The 19,867-nt window shown below is 37.9% G+C and overlaps 1 protein-coding gene across 4 annotated transcripts in view; it reads left to right on the forward strand.

Moving 5' to 3' along the window:
- Window positions 1-19,867, forward strand: part of unc5a (unc-5 netrin receptor A) — a 236,065-nt gene that overhangs the window by 103,617 nt on the left and 112,581 nt on the right. For all 4 annotated transcript variants that reach the window (XM_067457151.1, XM_067457152.1, XM_067457153.1 and 1 more), the window contains exon 2: window positions 12,955-13,176. In XM_067457151.1, the coding sequence (XP_067313252.1) occupies window positions 12,955-13,176 (222 nt within the window). The remainder of the gene's footprint in view (window positions 1-12,954; window positions 13,177-19,867) is intronic.

Raw genomic sequence — 19,867 nt, forward strand, 5'->3', positions numbered from 1 at the left:
ACTCTGTATTGCCTATACAAAAGCATATATATATATATATATATATATATATATATATATATATATATATATATATATATATATATATATATATATATATATATATATATATATATATATATAATATGTGTGTGTATATATATATATATATATATATATATATATATATATATATATATATATATATATATATATATATATATATATGTGTGTGTGTGTGTATATATATATATATATATATATATATATATATATATATATATATATATATATATATATATATATATATATATATATATATATATATATGTATGTATGTATGTATGTATGTGTGTGTGTGTGTGTGTGTGTGTGTATATATATATATATATATATATATGCTTTTGTATAGGCAATACAGAGTGAATTCTTATAGAGTGATTGCACTTACAGTATATATATATATATATATATATATATATATGTGTATATGTGCATTTTATCATTTAAAGCATTCAAATTGAACTTTCTACAACTCTAAAGTAGTGGCAGTTTTTCCCAAGGAATGTTCCGCTTGACATTGAACTTTTTCAGGTTTAGTGAGGGACGCTAATTGGACACAAACTGCACCTTGTACATTATGCAAAAAATAAGATTGTCTGAATGTGGTACATAGCCGATGTGAACCGCAGGGTTTTCTTTTTGGGAGAAGAGATGCTGTGATGTGAAATAATTCCACTAAACCTGGACTCATGGCAGAGCAAATATTTGTTGTCTGGTGGTAAACAGGCATCAGTCAGGACCTCAGACAACACCATTTCCTGTCTAGACTCTGCTGCCTATGTACCACTATCTGTTATCAATCACTAGGACCTTAAAAAAACAAAAAAACAGCGTAGTTGAGACCCACCTGAATTCAAGAAATGTCTCTATGAAATTGTTTTTTTTTTTTTTTACATTAATGATAGAGACATTATAATTATAATTGAAAGACATAAAACATTATGACAGTATAATTGAAAGCTATCAATTTCAAAATTTATTAGCCTTTAAAAAATAACTTTTAATGTAAGTGAACTTAAAACAATCTTCACGTAAACCCACAAGGCCCAATACCAATTCTATTTTATACTCCTTCGTCTACCCCATGCCTAACCCTTTCCCTTTCCTCTTGAAACAGAGTGGCAAGGGGTAAAAAATATCCCCCTAAGAAATGGGATACCACTACTACACCATTATTCATCATACCCCGTTTCTTTTATTAGTGTTCTGTAATATTTAACCAGTATGAACAGCAGTATATCTTAGGCTATCTAACAGAAATCAAGCGGGAACGCATTTAAAAAAAATAACTCGTCCTCAACCTTGTTTTGTGCTGTATTTGGACTTAATGTCACTTTAAGATCTGCTGCTGCCGTCACGTGCATCTATTTTTTCTTAATTCTTGTTAATTTAAGATGTTTAACTCATTTAATATTGCTCTTGTGAGGATACTCAACAAAACAGTATTTTGGCATAATTGAAGGTCAGTACTAAATGGAGGGGGGAAAAAGTATATTCAGACAAAATACAAATTTAGAATAAAAATAAAATAAGTTTTCTGACACATTTGTGAAGTTTTGAGAATGCTTTGACCTGTTATGTTGGACAAATGAATTAAAATGCTGATTGTTAATAGCTATGTACAGTATACACATAGCTTAAATTCAAACCATGGGAATGGCTTTTTAAAATACCTTTAATTAAATCAATGAACTTTATTGCATTATATCATGCTTAAGAGATCATTAGAAACGCAGTGCTGCTGGAAGCATCATGCATGAGCAACCTGGAAGTGAAGACGCCTGTTTTGTGACCCCACTGTAATGATAAATGGAATTGAGAAAATTAATTTCCTCCAAAATGTAGGCCCGTATCAACACTTTGTATCCGCCACCGTCGCCATGGTTATGTTGTTAAGTTACTGGCACATGAAATAGCTTAATAATCTGTATAGTAATTTTAAGAAAATTAATTTCTGATGACATTGTAAAGAGGTGACGACATCATAAAATGCATTAAAGCTGCCGTTCATCATTGTGATGTTAAATTATGCTGTGCGATTGCTCTATGATGCGTTGCTTGAGGGACAAAGAACTGATAAAGGACTTTAATTGTCTTGGAAAGGGCAGGCGACGCAAGAGTGCCTAATAGAGAGAGTCTTTACCTGACCTTTCCTGTGTCCAGTGCTATACAACCAGGCCATATTTACAGGCCTTCGCCTATTTATTCCAATTAAGCTGATAGAGTGTTCATGTTTGGTTCCAGTTATCAGAAGATTTTGCCTGGGAAGTCAAATGCCAGCGTGTTGCAGATCAGAGAAAGGAAATGGTCTTGCAGCTGCGGTCTGGTCATGGTTCTGATTGGTCTCATTGGTTCTTTGCGGTGTGGTTTTGATTGGTCAGTGTTCAGCTGTTGCAAAACCCTGTTTGATTTATTCAGCAAAGCAGTACTTTGGAGAGATATAGACCTGACAAACAACCGTGCTTTTCATGCTGTACATTTAAATGAATCTGTTCAGTTGGATACATTATTCACGGTGAGGGAACATTATCAGTTGCATCTACCGCGTTTGCATGAGAATTTAATTTTAGTGTTTGTTTGTTTTTTTATTATTGAGCTGACACATTTCTATGGCTGTGACAGAAATGTATCGTTCCCATAAAATGTTACTTTGCTGATCTACTGTTTGGTGATGAAAGTGAATTATCAGATTCCGCACAAGATCGTATCCATTAGATATTAGTTATGTGTAATATCAGATTTCAAATTCAAATGTTAACCATTATGTAGTGTTTACTTCATTTGTGCATTGATCCATGAGGAGCCCGTTAAGCATGGGCTGGCAGTTGTTTTTCTGTGTGTGTGTGTGTGTGTGCGCGTGTGCGTGCATGCATATGAAATAAGTGCAGAGAGTGATGAATATATTAAACTCTATAACAACATAAGCGTGGGAAGCTCATCAATCAGCCTTACAGAATGACTTTAATTTGAAGCTTTGCATGGCTAGAATATGCTCTCATGAATAAAGGATTTAACATTGTCATGAGTTGGAACATGTGTTAACAGATCGTGGAAACTTCCCACGCAGTTTTGTCCATTTAGGATGTTAAAGCCCCCTCCTCCGAGCCAGCTGTTTAAAAATAAAACATTCTAAGTCACACATGGGCTGTTGACACGACCTGTAATTTCACTGTCTGCAAAGGAAAATACTTTTTTTTCTCTTAACTGAGCGGAACTTTAATTATCTTTTTTTCCTAGATATTGCATGTAAAAATAGTTTGGTGTGATTTGTTCTCGGTAGTTTTTTTTTTATTTTAGTATTTTTTTATCAATTGTGATTTTTATTTTTTTGTGAATCAATATTTTTTTTCTTCTTTGAGTGGTCATGAATTTGCATATTTTGCTAAAAATGAAACAAGACAAAATCCTGTATTTGTTTTGTGATCCATTATTGTGGAAAAGAGTGTGGAAAAGAGGTGAAGAAGTGTGTGCAGGCAGGTTGGAATGGGTGGAGTAAAGTGTCAGGTCTGTTGTGTGATAAGAGTACCAGCAAGAATGAAAGGAAAGGTGTAGAGGACAGAAGTGAGACCAGCGATGTTGTATGGTTTGGAGACAGTTACACTGAGGAAAAGACACAGTGACACAGTGACGCCACATAGATCTCATTTGCCTGCCTAATTTTGACAGAGGGAGCGAGGCTACTCATCATGTACACTACAAGTTAAGTAGACTCACTCCTTCAGTCAAATTCGGTGCGTTGAGAGTCCAAATAAACTTTCCTTGTCCACTTGATGAAATTGAATGCACTTCAAAATGGTGGTGGGGATTTCCTCAAGGGGAAGTGCTTAGGGAAGTTTGCATGTGTCTTAAACACAGCCCAAAACTTAGTTTTTGCACTTGATCACTTGTCTATACTTACATGATGTATTTCCCTATATTTGACCCAACATAGAATCCAACATGCAAGTAAAGTTTTTTTATTATTATTATTATTTTTAATTATTATTATTTATTTATTTTACACATTTTGATTTTCAATCCTTTGCATTTTAAAATAATTTAGTAAACACCTGTTTAGTAGACCATGTGTAACAAACATACTTTAATTGTGTTACATCTGAGTAATAAATAATATGTCATAAGTAATATTTCTGTACCAGTAAAATGTGTAACATTTTACAGTTTACTACCAAATTATACGAAAGCTTTCCTCTAAATCTCACAATTTCAGGGCACATAAGTCCCTGAACATGATGACTGATGGGATACACTTAGCCTCAAATACCTCTCTGAAGTGTTATAAATAGTGTGGATCTAGTGTGCATTAAGGGCACTGAGTTTTTGGCATTTTTCAGACCTGGGACAGTCTTGCACACTTATTTTTCTGTCTCATGCGCACTTTCTCAGGTGGCCAAGACAGCAAGTGGGTGTTTTGGAAAGGCCCCATATTCAAGCTTGCATGTCGGGGAGGGTGTTTTACCTCTTGCTGTTAATTACTTTTGGGCGGCAGGGGCTCAGTGGTTCCTGTAGGTTGTCTTCAAACGGGAAGTTTGGTGGTTCAATCCCCGGGTCCACCTGACCAAGTGTCGAGGTGTCCATGAGCAGGACACCTAACCCCAGCTGCTCCCGACGAGCTGGATGGCGCCTTACATGGCAGACACCGCCGTCAGTGTGTGTGAATGGGTGAATGTGAGGCAAAGATGTAAAGTGCTTTGGATGGCCATATGGTCTGTTAAAAGCGCTATATAAATGCAGTCCATTTACCATTTATGTGCATTACAACCATGTTCATTTATTCACTTTTGCATGTTGACAAATCCACATAAAACCGATCATTTTGCATTAATAACACATAATTCAAAAAATCTAACATTTATTTATTTATTTATTTATTTATTTGTTTGTTTGTTTTTGTGTTTGTTTGTTTGTTTGTTTGTTTTTAGTTCAAACTAACTCTTTTTGTTATTGTGTATTTATTGCCACATTTTACTGCTTGTGCAACTTCTGAATTTCCTGCTTTACTTTATTGTTTGGACTTCAAAATAGAGTAGAGCATTGGCACATTCCAGTAAAAATAATATGATTCTGACATATGGTGCAATATTGCTTCGGGCGACCTGAGTTTGAGTCCAGGTTCTTGGTCATTTCTAGATGCCATTCTTCCCATTCTCTCTCTCTCTCTCTCTCTCTCTCTCTCTCTCTCTCTCTCTCTCTCTCTCTCTCTCTCTCTCTCTCTCTCTCTCTCTCTCTCTCTCTCTCTCTCTCTCTCTCTCTCTCTCTCTCTCTCTCTCTCTCTCTCTCTCTCTCTCTCTCTCTCTCTCTCTCTCTCTCTCTCTCTCTGTCTCTGTCTCTGTCTCTGTCTCTGTCCGAACTGTCCTCTCATAATAAAAGCAGTACAGCCAAAAATATAACTTTAAAAAAGTACCATAAGAATTGTGCATCTTGGCTAGCAGGCTGTGTCTAAAAAAATAAATGTATTATGAGGGAAAAGATTGATTCTTGATGTGAGAATATCATTTCAGTATTGTGAGGTCTACAATATAGCGATACTTTGAAATGCTGGAAGAAAACAAAAATCAGTATTTTATCCAATACAGCCTGAAACCCTTGAGACTAGTTCGAAAATGATGTGGGTCCATGTTGAACAGTTGGAACCTCATTTATGTCATATATATCACCTCAGTCTTGCATAGAGCCCAACTGGACAGATTGGGCCAGGTCTGTCTGCTGGTTTACCAAGCTCTCATGTTGTAGAAAAGGTCACCATGAGTAGCTAATGGCCATCATCACAGTGCCAAATTAAGGCTCATTAGACGGGCCATATCCCGTGGGCGCATGGTCTTACATCAGCAGAAAGAAAGCCATTTTGACCTGCAATAATTGCCTTGATTGCACCATCCTCTGCTTGCAACAGAACGACTTGAATTCCCAATTCATTTAAGCATGTTTTTTAATAAATGAATGTCCCTGTAAGATAAATGACTTGTCGGTCGTAGCACAAAATGTAATGTAACAGAGGGGGGCGAAACTGGAAAGTGATGTATGTCCTTCATTGGACACACAACATTTAGTTTTTATTAAGAGTTTAACACGTACACGATACATTAGCAGAGGTTCAATAGCCATAGCTTTGCTCTTCACTGTATTTCACCCTGATGAATTAGCAAGTCAGCACACCACGTAAAATGACAAAAGGAAATGAGCAGAGCGGCATTATTATGACGTGTTGCACCAGGGCCGGCGCGGCTGGGTAATGTCTTTGTGTGGAGGCTGACGTTTATTACTACAGCTTAATGCTACCTCCGTGACCCGAGTTGTGGTTTTCTGCAGTGGAGATGAGGAAGGTACCAGAAAGGTCAACTTTAGCCTTGGTGTTTCATTAGTGGAGATGTGTTTTTTGCACTTAGTGAACATGTCATAAATAGCAGTCTTCCCGCTATTGATAATTATTTTGTGAATATCATGGTCCACAGAAATTAGCTTAATTATCTAAAAGTGACCTTGTGACCTCCGTTCTATGAGGTTTGTAGTTGCTTAACGATACCGTAAGGGATTTTTGTTTTGTGTTTGTGTGTGTGTGTGCACAAAATTGAGTTTGCTGGAGGAGTTTTAAGTTTGCCCACAGTTGTGTCACTTCTCCTAAAGACTTAAACAAAACCTTTTGGGGAAATTCAAATCTATATCATTGTGCTAAATATTTTTTCTCAACGTACCGTTCCATACTAATACTCGCTGAAAGCTGTCTGTCATTGCTGTGGTCACCTCCTCAGCCAATTTGTTTGTGGCGGCATGTGAAAATACATTCTCCTTACTTGGAATCTAATTTAAAGGAACTGTATGTAAGAAATGTATTTCTATTAATCATAAAATGGCCCTGATATGTCTCTAGAGCAGAGATGCCCAAACTAGGGCCCGCGGGCCAAAGTTGGCCCGTGGTAACCTTTGATTTGGCCCACCGAGGTCCGAGAGAGAGAGCCTACATTTTGAAATGATAAACGCTCAAACATTATAATAAGCATGCATGTTTATTTTCCGTCAGTGAAACAACTCACTGCAGCCTGTAAAACAATTAAACAATTATCAGTAAATAATGGTAACCCAAAGAGTATAAGAAAATTAATTATTAGTTAAAAAAAGATTTGTAGATAGATTCCTAGCCTTTTCCCCCTTAAAGATGCGTCCTATGCCGGTCTGCGCTTTGAGATGAATGTGGGACATGAGCTGGATAGACACCTTTTCTAATATCTTTGTCTTCATGATGTTGCAAAGCAACACTTGTTGTAAAAGGGCTGAAGAGTGAATTTTATCTTCCACAGGGCCAAGACATTTAGGCTATGTTTGATTATGCACCGCTAGAAAAAGCGAAAGTAAAACCGCTGGGTGCACTTGAACTGCGCTATTCAAATAAACTTGACGCGCCTCAAATCTAATAACAAGCACAAACATAAAATTTAATAAAATAAAATTTGTCAAAAAGTATTCGTCCTACAGTCTTTACCATAGATGTGAATGGGTATAATATACTTAATTATACGCAAACGAAAGGAAGAAGCATTAATATTTTCCTGTGAAAATGAGTGCGACGCGAGTGAAGATTTGAGAAAAGAAACCAGATGTCCATCAAATCGGGTGACCAGATCGCAAAACAGAATTAAAAAGCTGGCAGATCTTAAATTGGGCTCAGCCCACCTCTCTCATCCAGGGCTGCAATGTTACATCTGCGAATTTATTTCCTTTTTAAACAAAGTTTTGTGCTTTTACTCCTGTGGTAATATTCACGTAAAACAGCATTCACATACCAAACACTGGGTTAATGACGAAGATAGAGCTTTAAGTAGAAAATAGTTTTTATGTAAAGAGATAAATTAAAATAAAAAGTGCACAACTCTTCTTAAGTGGAAGGAAGCTACCTTTTTTCCCCATCACGTGGAAACTTGTGCGGGTGAGTCCTTATTTGGGTTAATAAAATAATGAAATTATAGTTTTTAAGTAGAAAATAGTATTTATGTAAAGAGATATAATTTACTATACTCTGTATTTTATCTTTTAAACGATATCATCGTCCATTGCGATGTTTTACTGTAAACATTGTCAACTGCCAATTTAGGGGATATCGCCCAACCCTATTTGCAAACAGTCTGTTCCTTTTTTAAAAGAGTAAAATATCCGTCAACATTATGAATCTGGATCATTGTGTATTTGACATTGAACCGTATTTTACATTGAACACTTGGGGATTGTTGCCCATTTAATTGGTCATTAAAATGCAACACTTTACAAATAAAACTGCATTAGTTAATCAGATTACATTTGTTTTATATTTTTTGTAAACATTATGAAATGAATAAACCCATAGCAACTTTAATGTAGGCCTAATACAGTTTGATTTATGATTTTTTTTTAAATTACTTTCGGCCCACGTCTCTCAATCAAGTTTGATTTTTGGCCCTTCATAGGAAAAAGTTTGGGCACCCCTGCTCTAGACATTAAGAAATCATGTTAATTTCAAATACTAATATCACTGACAACAGTAGTCCGGCCAGGATATTGTCATTTAAAAGTTGTTGTTGCAGCGCTCAACTGATGTTGACATGTTGTGTTTTGGCCTGAAGCTCCGCCCTCCACCTATTGACCAATCACGAAGTCAGGGGTGTTTCAGCATCCGGGTTGCCAGATCTCCTCTAGTTACCACAGCTGCAGCTGCAAACCTTCCTGTGGATCCTGCAGCCTTTCTGGCAACCTCGAGTCAGGGGGAGGAGGAGAGGGGATACACCGCTCTACAGTCATTTGAAATTGATTGCAGTACCGGTTTTGGCCACTATCTTGCATACACTTCCTTTAAAGGGGGGGTGAAATGCTGTTTCATGCATACTGATCTTTTTACACTGTTAAAGACTTGGAATCCCATACTAAACATAGACAAAGTTTCAAAAGTTAAGGTGGATGTTTGATGGGAGTATTTCTTTGTCAAAAATACTACTTCCGGTTAGTCATAAGTTTCGGCAAGTTTTTTGAGATCATGCGTTCCCATTGACGTTAGTGGGGGCGGAATTTCCTTGTATGGGCCTTACGGACAATTCTACCGGAAGCGCGTGAGAGAGAGCGAGGGAGAGAGCGAAAGCAACAGGCTACGCCCATCAAAGCCCTGGCTTGTAGGATGCTAAACAGGTGATATAACCAGTAGCTACTGACTTACCCACTGATAGGCCGGCGGTCGATCTGTATTAGCACTTTCCTCACGCGACGGGCGAATCACTTTCCTCACAGAGCGACTCACTTTCCTCACGCGGCAGGCGAATCACTTTCCTCACTGAGCGAATCACTTTCCTCACCGAGCGACTCACTTTCCTCACGCGGCGGGCGAATCACTTTCCTCACTGAGCGAATCACTTTCCTCACAGAGCGAATCACTTTCCTCACGCGGCGGGCGAATCACTTTCCTCACTGAGCGAATCACTTTCCTCACAGAGCGAATCACTTTCCTCACAGAGCGACTCACTTTCCTCACTGCAGCGCGCTGCTGCACACGTCATTATTTAGCTCCACTCACACGACACGCCCCCACCCGCTCGGCTTTTTTCGGAAAGACTCGGAACAGCGCATCTTTCTTATATAATTATAAAAAAAATAAAGACTTTTCGGAGATATGCAGGATGCAATGCTACTCTATAGGTACTCAAGATTGACATGACACTGACTGAAACTGAGTGTTTCACCCCCCCTTTAATGTCATTTTCCAACCATGATGTTGTTTTCCTGATGATGTGCACCTGGGCAAGCATTCCAAGTTTTCCCCTTGCCTCATGAAATCAAAATGAGTTTTTTTTTATTTTATGTATTTGATTTGAATCTAATCTGTGCGAGCAAGTGATGGTTCACAGCTTTGATATGGCAACTATTTGCACTCCACAAGCATTTCCATGGGACCTAAAAACAGTCAAACAGAACAAAACTCTATAAAGAGAAACATGCCGAGGGAATAACTAATTATCAAAAGTGATCGCTTTAAAAATTGAGTTCAGTCCTGAAGGCTATCAGACATGTAGTGTGTGTGTTTGTGTATGATGCACAATGGTGTGGGACCATCAGTATGAAGAGGGAATAAACAGCAACCCGAGGCTGCTTGATTGCTTTGGATTGTAGGCGGAAAAGGATAAATTAGCAATTCATTCTTAATTACAAAGACCAGAAAAACATTGCAGCTAACAAATGAAGCAACAAAATTACTGATAGGGTATAGCGCTCCGTTTCCGCGGCGCACAAAGGAATCATTCTCCCGCACGTCGCAGGGCCAAGCTCTGATTAATGATGATTTCTCATTGAATATCTCCATGCGTTTACGAATCCACCCGCCACTCTGCTGCTTCCGTAAATCCGCACGTGGAAACATTTCCGCCCACAAAGTCGAGCAGATCTTTGATCCGCAAACGACAGGCCTGCTCCCCACCTGATCTCGTTTGCGCTACTGGGTGCCATCTGAATAAAGAGCCAGTTCTTCTCACATTTAATGCAGCCTATTTGCAATGGCGGCCGTCAGTCAGTGAATGGCTGGCAGTCACGTCATTGCATTCAGCCGGGGCGTAATAAAGAGTTGAGTTAAAGCCCTAGATACAGGGCCCGCCGAGCATGTTTTGAAGTGCTGTGGTCATTCAGCAAGAGGGATTTATGGCCTGCAGTCCATCAGCTCTGATCTTAAAAGGCTGTGATTAACAGCAGAGAGAGCAGAGATGGGATTCAGCACCGCTGTAGGCAAACCCTGACAAGGCCATACTACTCAGAAGCTTTTTACTCTGCCTGTTAACAAGACTCACTCTCTTACACACACATTGTTTTTCTATGTGCGGTGGAATATGGTAGCACATTTCTTTTTCAGGGGAAAATAAAACTCTTGAAATTGACTGATATCTAAATCTGGTCATTTAAACCTGTAAGAAATGGATGGCAAGACCTTTTTATGATCTCAAAAAAGTAGACAGATAATCCCGTTTTTTTTTTTTTTTTTCATCTTAAGAATTAATTGTAAACTATTTATCCTACATAAATAAAAAATTAAATAAAAACACAATTTGGGGTCTCAGACTTTTTAATGGCGTCAAACTAAAGCAAGCAGAAGCAATGTTTCTAAAAATTTTAACAGTTTAAGTTTTAGTATCTACCCAGTATGTTTGGCTATTCATTTATTTTTTGTATAGAATATTATACGACCATATTCATGGAGTTCTTTAACCTTTTTAAATCCCGATTTTAATATTTTTTCTCTAAATGTACAAATATTTAAAGGTGCACTATGTAGTATTTTTGCAGTAAAATATCCAAAAAACCACCAAGCCAGTGTTATATTTTTTTTTTTCAGTTGAGTTCTTACAAAATTCAAAATGTTTCCAACTATTTGTAAATTGTGAGAAATTGCTATTTTAACCAAGGACCCGGGAAATCTGAGAGAGTCGCTTATCAATTGCATCATATATGTGTTACTCTCGGTTTCTGGTTTTATTCTGCAGAAACACTTTGCTTTTAGCAGTGTGAACAAGTGTCACAGCAGCCGCCGAGCAAACGCACAGAGTAACATCATTACATCATTTTAAACACACTTAAATGCATCTGATATGAAACAGAAAGCTGCGTAACCTCATACTCATGACCGGAAAAGTGGAAATGGCACTGGCGACTATGTTCCATCATAATAAAAGTCCCGCTGCTCACGAGCCGTGTGTTTGCGTAAACAATCGCTCCAGCGGCCTTGCTCAACTCCCTCAACATTCGGTCCTGCTCTGCTTCATACAGTAACATTAATAATCGCATCCATGAGCATGATTTCTGCCCGAGTTCTAGCCCGATTCTTTTCCACCGATTTAATCGTGTGAGAATTGATTGTAAACTATTTAATTTCTAAGTATTTAATCCTTCATTAAAAAATGAGTCCTTCATTAAAAAAGTTACATAACTGTTTGTGTTCTCAGGAACTCCAGATGTAAAAATATGATAAAAATGAATAATCTTTTACATGATACATTTTATTGGTACTATTTTATGCTGTGTGTTTTTTCTTGTCAAACTGAAGCCAGCAGTAGCAATGCTAATGCATTGAAATAAAATCTAATTTATGTAAAACTGTCTACTTTGTGATTAATTTTGTAATAAAGCTTTTTATTTGGTCACAGTTTGAATTGGAAATAATGGGTTCAGTTTCAAATTCCTGTTCTTTTTTTTTAATTTCTCTGGCACCCAAAATAATAATACATGTTATGTTGTATTAAAATTATTTGTCACATTCTTAAATACTTTACATTTGAGAGAGTTATGGCTGGTGTAAGACTGAAGTTCACAAAAAAGAAAGAATTGAAAGTGAACTCACAAATCACTGTACAAATAGACAATATTGGGCTTGCATGTATAGTATGTGTATTTAATTAAAATGTTATAATTACTTTTTTATTGATTTCTTTATTCACATAATGTTGATATATCACAAATAGGAACTGATCTGAAACCAGTTGCTTACAACATTTATCAAACATAGCCAGTCAGTGCAACCTAATTAATATTCATGAGTTAATTCTTCAACGTGACACGACATCACATCCCACCCACATGAGCAGCCCATTCAAAACTACTTTGTCTTGAAATACAAACCTATGCCTCTCAGGAAAAAGCAAGCCCTTTTAACCACGTCATTAGCATTATTTCTCAGACCCGCTGTAGCGGAGACATTTTGTCAGCCGTGGTTGGCAGAATGTCTGTATTCTACTAAATAAGAATGCACAGGATTAGCATTGCACTCAGGTGCGTGTCAAAAGCAATCTCTCTGCTCACGGGGTTTGGAGTGTGAAATTAAATCAGATACACTCATTATCTTTTTGAACTCCTAAAAGGTTTTAGGCATCTGAACAACCACAACCTGTCCCTAAAGTTTTATCTTGCTTGCGTTCACAGGTGGAGAGCATGCGGCCACTGTAACACATCCACTTCCTGCTGCCTTCTCTGACCTGCTGCCACATTTCCTGGTTGAGCCTGATGATGTTTATATCGTTAAGAACAAGCCTGTGACCCTCACCTGCCGCTCGACCCCTGCCACTCAGATCTACTTCAAGTGCAACGGGGAATGGGTTCACCAGGATCAGCACTTGATTGAGCGTGACGTGGACCCTGCCACAGGTAGACCCTCTCCACACTCTCTCTGAAGTCGACAATAAAGCCGGCTGACCCGCAGCATTTATATAATGACGCCGGAGAACAGGAGTGCCTATGAAGGATACTTTCTAGATATCATGCTCTTTCTTCTTCTATAGTATAGTACCAAAATACAAGGACTTCCTTTAAGGCAATTTTTTAAATGGCTTCTGCCCATATCATGAACGGAGCTGGCTTTCAGCTCCAGGATTGGTCTATTGCATTAGTGTACTGTGTATCATGAATGGCTGGCTTAGTTTGGATATTTCTTTCTGGCTTTTTGTAGTAGAGGCAGCTATATTAAAGAGGCCAAATTATGCCCTTGAAGTCTTGATTTTGTTTTTGGGGTCTGCTAGAATAGGTTTTGATACTTTTGCATATACTGTATTTTAAATATTTTACATTGATGCAGCACCTCTTTTCCCAGTCTGTCAGTAACACTCTGTTTAGTTCCTGTCTCTATGGCTGTGTTTACACTTGGTCAAACGGAGTCCAGCTAGTAGTCACTGTGCAAGTAAAACTTCACTCCAAGAGACAGTCTAGCGACTGATGCTAGAGGTTGCAGTCTTTAGCTTCCTTGTTAGAGTGCCCGATTCTCATGCTGGCGGACCCGGGTTCGAGTCTCGCTTGGAGCGGGTGGTACGAACAGGAGGGGTTACGTTGGTGCCATGACCCGGGTGGGAGTGAGGTTTAAGGGGGTGAGTGTAACAGAGGCCAGCTAGTAGTCACTGTGCATGTAAAAGCTCACTCCTCTGACCTCAAGAGACATCTAGCAACTGATGCTAGAGGTTGCAGCCTTTAGCCTCCTTGTTAGAGCGTCTGACTCATGTCAGTGAAACCTGGTTCGAGTCCCACTTGGAGCGGGCGATTCGAACAGGAGAGGTTACATTGTTGCTGTGACCCGGATGGGAGTGAGCTCATGCCAGTGGACCCGGGTTTGAGTCCCACTTGAAGCGGGCGGTTCGAACAGGAGGGGTTACATTGACATTAAAGGTCCAATTCTTTGCGTGTTTTCGAAGCTTTGATTATGTTTACAGTTTGCAATATAACATGAGTTCATGTTTCGTGTGTAAAAAAACAGTATTTTTCACACAATTTACTTATCTGTACAGCGCTGTTTTATCTGTCCTAAAAACGGCCTGATGATTTCCTTGTTCTATGAAGTCCCTCCTTCAGAAACACGTAACGAGTTCTGATTGGGCCAGAGCTTCCCGTGTTGTGATTGGACAGCAGCTTAGCGCACTTTGCCCAGAAAGGTCCCGCCTCTTACCATAACGGGGAGATGCAAGCGCTGAATGCGCGCTCTTCTACACGTGGGAGAGCAACAAGACCACGCCCCCTTTTTTGCGTGTTCTTGTGGGCGGAGGGTTAGTCAACAAGCGGTTCTAGTGACGTCATTACATCCCTGCACTTCCTGCTGTAGTCCAAACCGGCCGTTCGCTGTAGGCTTTGAAAGGGAACTTCTGTTAAATAAAATATCTCGCTTGGCATTGAACTTTGAGCTTTATAATTTTACAGTTATTATTTATGCTCTAACAGCAACATTACACACTAACTAAAGTTTGAAAGATGGAATCGCGAAGAACGGGACCTTTAACATGCGACCTGTATCCGGATGTTGTCCACATACACATTGAAAAGACAAGTGGAAACTCGTTTGTGATCAGAATGTTATCCGATCAGTATGTCCTGGTAGTCGATGACACATTGTGATCTCAGTGAAATGTAAATGCAATCCAGCCATCATATCGACATTCAGTCGACGTCATATAAATCCCCGACACTCTCTCTGAAGGCTGTTGGAAAATAATGGACGGATGCAGTTTTGATAAGAAATTGAACTAATCTGAGATTCACAATAAGTGTCAATCTGTAAAACAATTAATTTAGACTGACATGATAGCCTACAGTGTGTAATTTTGTTTTTGATTTAATTGCGCAACATTATCTTAAAGAGGCGATCGCCTGTACAATCACAGTCATGACTCATGAGATCTTAATGAATGAAAAGCTGCACACTGCTTTGCCAGAGGAATAATCGGAATATCCTTTGCTTTTTTTGCTTTTTTTTAAATGTTTTTATTGTTTTCCATTTCTGTCAATATAGTCATTGCACACTTTAACCTTAAACCCGGAAGATGTGACTTGTTTCAATATGATCAACCCAGTTATTTTTGTATGATCAACATAGTATTCCTTCATTTAAACTTAAAGGCCCACTGAAATCAAAATTGATTTTTTTTTAGCTTTTATTATGACTGTTAGCCTTAAAGTTATGAATAAGCTGGTATATTCCAAAACAATGACAAAATTTTAATTTAGGAGATATAAGCATTCAAAATTTACAGTCTCTCACTTCCGTTAAAACGAATCTCAGATTTTGATGACATCATCACAGACTTCACCTTCTCATCAAATCTTCTGTCCAATCAAATGCTCTCTAGAATCTAAAGCCCGCCCCTACACTGCTGAGGCTGCAGCTGAAATCGTTCAGTTGTTTACACACATTTACTAATTTCCACATGGTAAAAGGAACATAGCACACTATATATGTGATAGGAAACGATTCAGTGTAAATATGCTTTCATTTGAGGCGAATGAAGTCTGGTTTCACGTTAGTTTCACGCACCGCAGCTGCGCTCTGGTCAAATTTAGACTACAGAGAGCGCAGATCGGATCATATGCGCGAGTCGGCGCAGACAACAAAACATATCGGACCATTTGAATTCTGCACAGAATGCTGCATTTCAAAGTGATATGGAGGAGATTATGATGATAAACAGTGTTAGAGGAAACTGGTTTTACCAAACAGAAAGGTCCGGTCTAGTCAAACTGTATATCAACGAAATGATATTGGCTTTTTCAAAAAAGGGGAGGAGCTGCTAACAGCTAGAGCCGTGTCAGGGGAAATCACGTCACAGTGGGCCTTTTATTTGATCCGAGACTGGAGATTGCATCAGAAAGTTAAGTGAGTGAGTGAAAGCAATGGGACATCATTTAATTTTAAACTGTAATCATCTTTGTTGTATAGCCTATACCCTTGTTTAGTTCTAAATAATGAAACCTAAATGTGATATGCGAGCTCTTTAATTTCTTTAATACAAACGTTTGGATTCTGCACGTTTTAATGCCGTTATAAATGCTTGCGATTCCTCAATCAAGGAATGCATCAGAATAACAAATCTTTTCATCATACAAGTTTAATGTTGGAAAACTTAAATAAATACATTAGCACTCTATATAAATTTTTTTAACCTGGATTTTTTGATAAACTGGCTTCTCTTGAGGTTCCCCTGATTCCTAGCATAGTAATGGTGATTTGCTAAAGCCCGGCCGCACGTTGACGTGATTGGTTTACAAGGTAGTTTGTTTTGTCAGAAACACCAGCGTTTTCAAACCTTTTTTTTGAGACCGTCTTTTTTCACTGCAGTTTTAAGAAGAGAATACTCAGGAATGGTGTCAACTTATGAATTTGCACATGGTTTGTCTTAAAGCATATTAAAAACCCCACATAAAACAACATTTAAAAACGTGATTTTCACCACAGGGGTTTTTAAATTAAAATTCTGTTTAGTTATTGAAGGTTTTGACAATCACAATACATTTGTTTTGGTTTTTTTACCCCATCCCCCTCTTTTCCCCTTCATATTTCTCACAAGTTGGCAGTCCTGCATATTGTACTAGAGATGGATTGAGACAGTCTATATTAATGCGCTAAGATATACTGTTTCTTGGCAATTGTAAGTGGTCCCCTTGGTCGTTCAAATGAATTATGATACTTGGCAGAAGATTTGTTTATTATTATTATTAATAAATGTAACTATTTATTATTAAACATTTCAGTATTTTTTTCTAACTGTGGCTGTTTTATGTGGCAGTTCGTTTTTTTGTGTGTTTTTTTTACTTCTTCAAATTTGACTCGATCAGATTTTAAGTCTGTTTTTTTGTTGTTGTTTTTGTAAAAACTGATTATAAAACAATTAAAAGTGCCGATTCCCCCAAAACATGTCCAGCACGGTTTCTCTGCAGCTTGCCATTTGTTTCCTGCTTTTAAAGACAGCTTTATCTTGTTATTCCTCAGGGGTTTAATCACACTCTCCCCTCAGAGAGCAGTTTAAGGCATGTAGCCGGAGATGTGGCCGATTTGTTTTCTTCAGCTCTACCTGCTCTTATGTGGACAGTCTGTGTGTTCAGTTATTTCACTCGTCTCATGATTGATTGGGATCCGCTGACAAGTACTCAGCTCGGCTTCCTACAGTATTGTTCCTAGCGTCAGTAGAATAAAAGAATTTCCTAAAGGGCTTTCTGTCTCTCCCGTTCGCCGTCTTCCCCTGGTTCTCTCTGGAGGAGGAGGCGGGGACGGCTCGTCAGCATTCAGCGAGCGGATGTTTGTGTGTTTGTTTGACGCTCCTTGGCAGAGGCAGCGTAGGGGCATAGGGATGCACGTCACGCGTGTGCTAGGATTCAGAAGTGATCTGTAACTTAAAACCTCCAATTCACAGCATGACAGCTGATTGGGAGAGCTGACGTGCGGATGACATGCTGCGGAGGAGCTGCAGCAATTTTCAGGGGAATGTGGCATTTCTTAAGATGGAGGATGTGCCGCTAGGTATTAGAGCAGACAGGCATAAACTCCTGTCATCTGTCTATAACGCATGCACACGTTAGACTATTAGCATTCAGTTTCTTTTGTCAAACAGTACATTGTGTTTATTTATTTAGCGGTGAGTCACATTGTGAATGCACACTCACATTCTTCATTCAGCGGTGTGAAGTCGGGTAGTCTGTTTGACTGTCACCTGCATCACTTACTTAGTGTATGTTTTGCCCACTGGAAAATACGATTGACAGACCATGTTTACAAGATATCAACAGAGTTTTGTCATATTTTAATGGCCATTGCAATATTACTTTTTCTGTGTACTTCCAGATATGAAATTAAAATAAAATTATATTCTTTTTTCTAAATTTATTTAAAATATACTTTCCCCTTTGGTTATATTTGGTTGATAACATTAGGATTTGCAAACATTCTTTGTATTACAAGTTTTCTGAAATTGTATGTTTAAATATGTAAATTAGGCATAATCTAATTAAATATGCACTAATCTGCATATATTTAGAGAACCAAAATCTGAACATTGAGTAAAGTTGTGTTTTAAAATTCTGGTTTTATGTTGTCGACAGTTTTTATTACGTTTCATATTAGTTTGTTACAGAAGCAAGTTTTTAGGAATAAAATGTTGTATACATTCTGAAAAATGCTGCATTGTTTCAACCCATGGTAAGGTCAAATATGGACATATTTAGCTGTTAGTTTAAGTCAAATAGTTAAAGCTACACTGTGTAACTTTAACTTTTTTAGTTTATTCTTAGCTAAAAGCACATAGTTCTTTCAAAAATATATGTGTTCATTAATGTATATTTACTTCTTTCAAGTAATAAAGTATTCTCGTAAGTTTATAATATGCCATAGAAAATACATACGGGTGAGGAGTTCGAATGCTGGTCGCCATGTTGCTCCTCCATCTTGAAAGTACATTAGCCAAAGAGGGACATACCCGTAAATTCAAGCTTTGCCTTTCGCGGTTTAACACTCGATGGCACCGTGACGAATGTGAAGAGGGGGATTTCCATGTTAATCTTGGACTAAATCGGCCACCGTAGGATTTAAAACCAAATCAGAATTGAGAGGAACAGAAACTAATATTCACTGGATGGTCATATACCTTTGCACCGCTAGACGGGGAAAATATCACACAGAGTAGCTTTAAAAATCCTATAGTTTAACTTAAACCAATGGTTGGGTTTGACCCAAATGTGTTAAAAGATTTTTTTAGAGTGTAAAATCAGGCAAATTATATAAACAAACACCTCTGTAAAATGCTTTATATATATATATATATATATATATATATATATATATATATATATATATATATATATATATATATATATATATATATATATATATATATATATATATATAAAGATTTTGTGCAAAACTAATTGAAATCTACAGATGTAATAAAGTTTTCTTTCCACTAACAATAACAAGCTATGAAAAGAACTCAACACAACCCAAAATCTCCTATTTGACTTATCGGTAAGCCCCGCCCCCCTTAGTTACTGTTGTTAAAGGTGTCATGAACTGGAATTTTTCTTTTTTATATTGTTGTCTGAGGTCAACTAATGATGTTTGTGTTGTTTTACATTCAAAAACATCATAACTAATAAGTAATAGGCTATTTTCTACACTGGTTTTCTGAATTCTGAACGCTGGGTTTTGATGGCCGTGCCGCACTGGAGCCTTAGAAGTAAACGCCCACGGCTAGGATTGGATAAGATTTGCATATTTAATGAGCTTCAGCTCCCCTGTCAGTTCAGTTCACATGAGGGAGGGATTGTTTTGAAAATGGCACCGGAAGGATTATCTCGATCACAGGGCTCGTAAACGTCTTTATCAAACAAACACAATGATTTATTTCTCATCCACCCGCAATTGATTTGACTATTATTTTTACATTACATGGCCCTCATGATCGATCGATATAAGCACGAACCACACACACTAGGGCTGGGTGATAAATCAATTTTATTAATTTGAGTTTGTAGTTTGTAGTCGATTAATTCGAGTTTGTAGTTTCATGTCGATTTTTGTGAATGAAAATCGGTT

The sequence above is a fragment of the Pseudorasbora parva genome, chromosome 11 (genome assembly GCF_024679245.1).
Source record: "Pseudorasbora parva isolate DD20220531a chromosome 11, ASM2467924v1, whole genome shotgun sequence".
Classification (NCBI taxonomy): domain Eukaryota; kingdom Metazoa; phylum Chordata; class Actinopteri; order Cypriniformes; family Gobionidae; genus Pseudorasbora; species Pseudorasbora parva.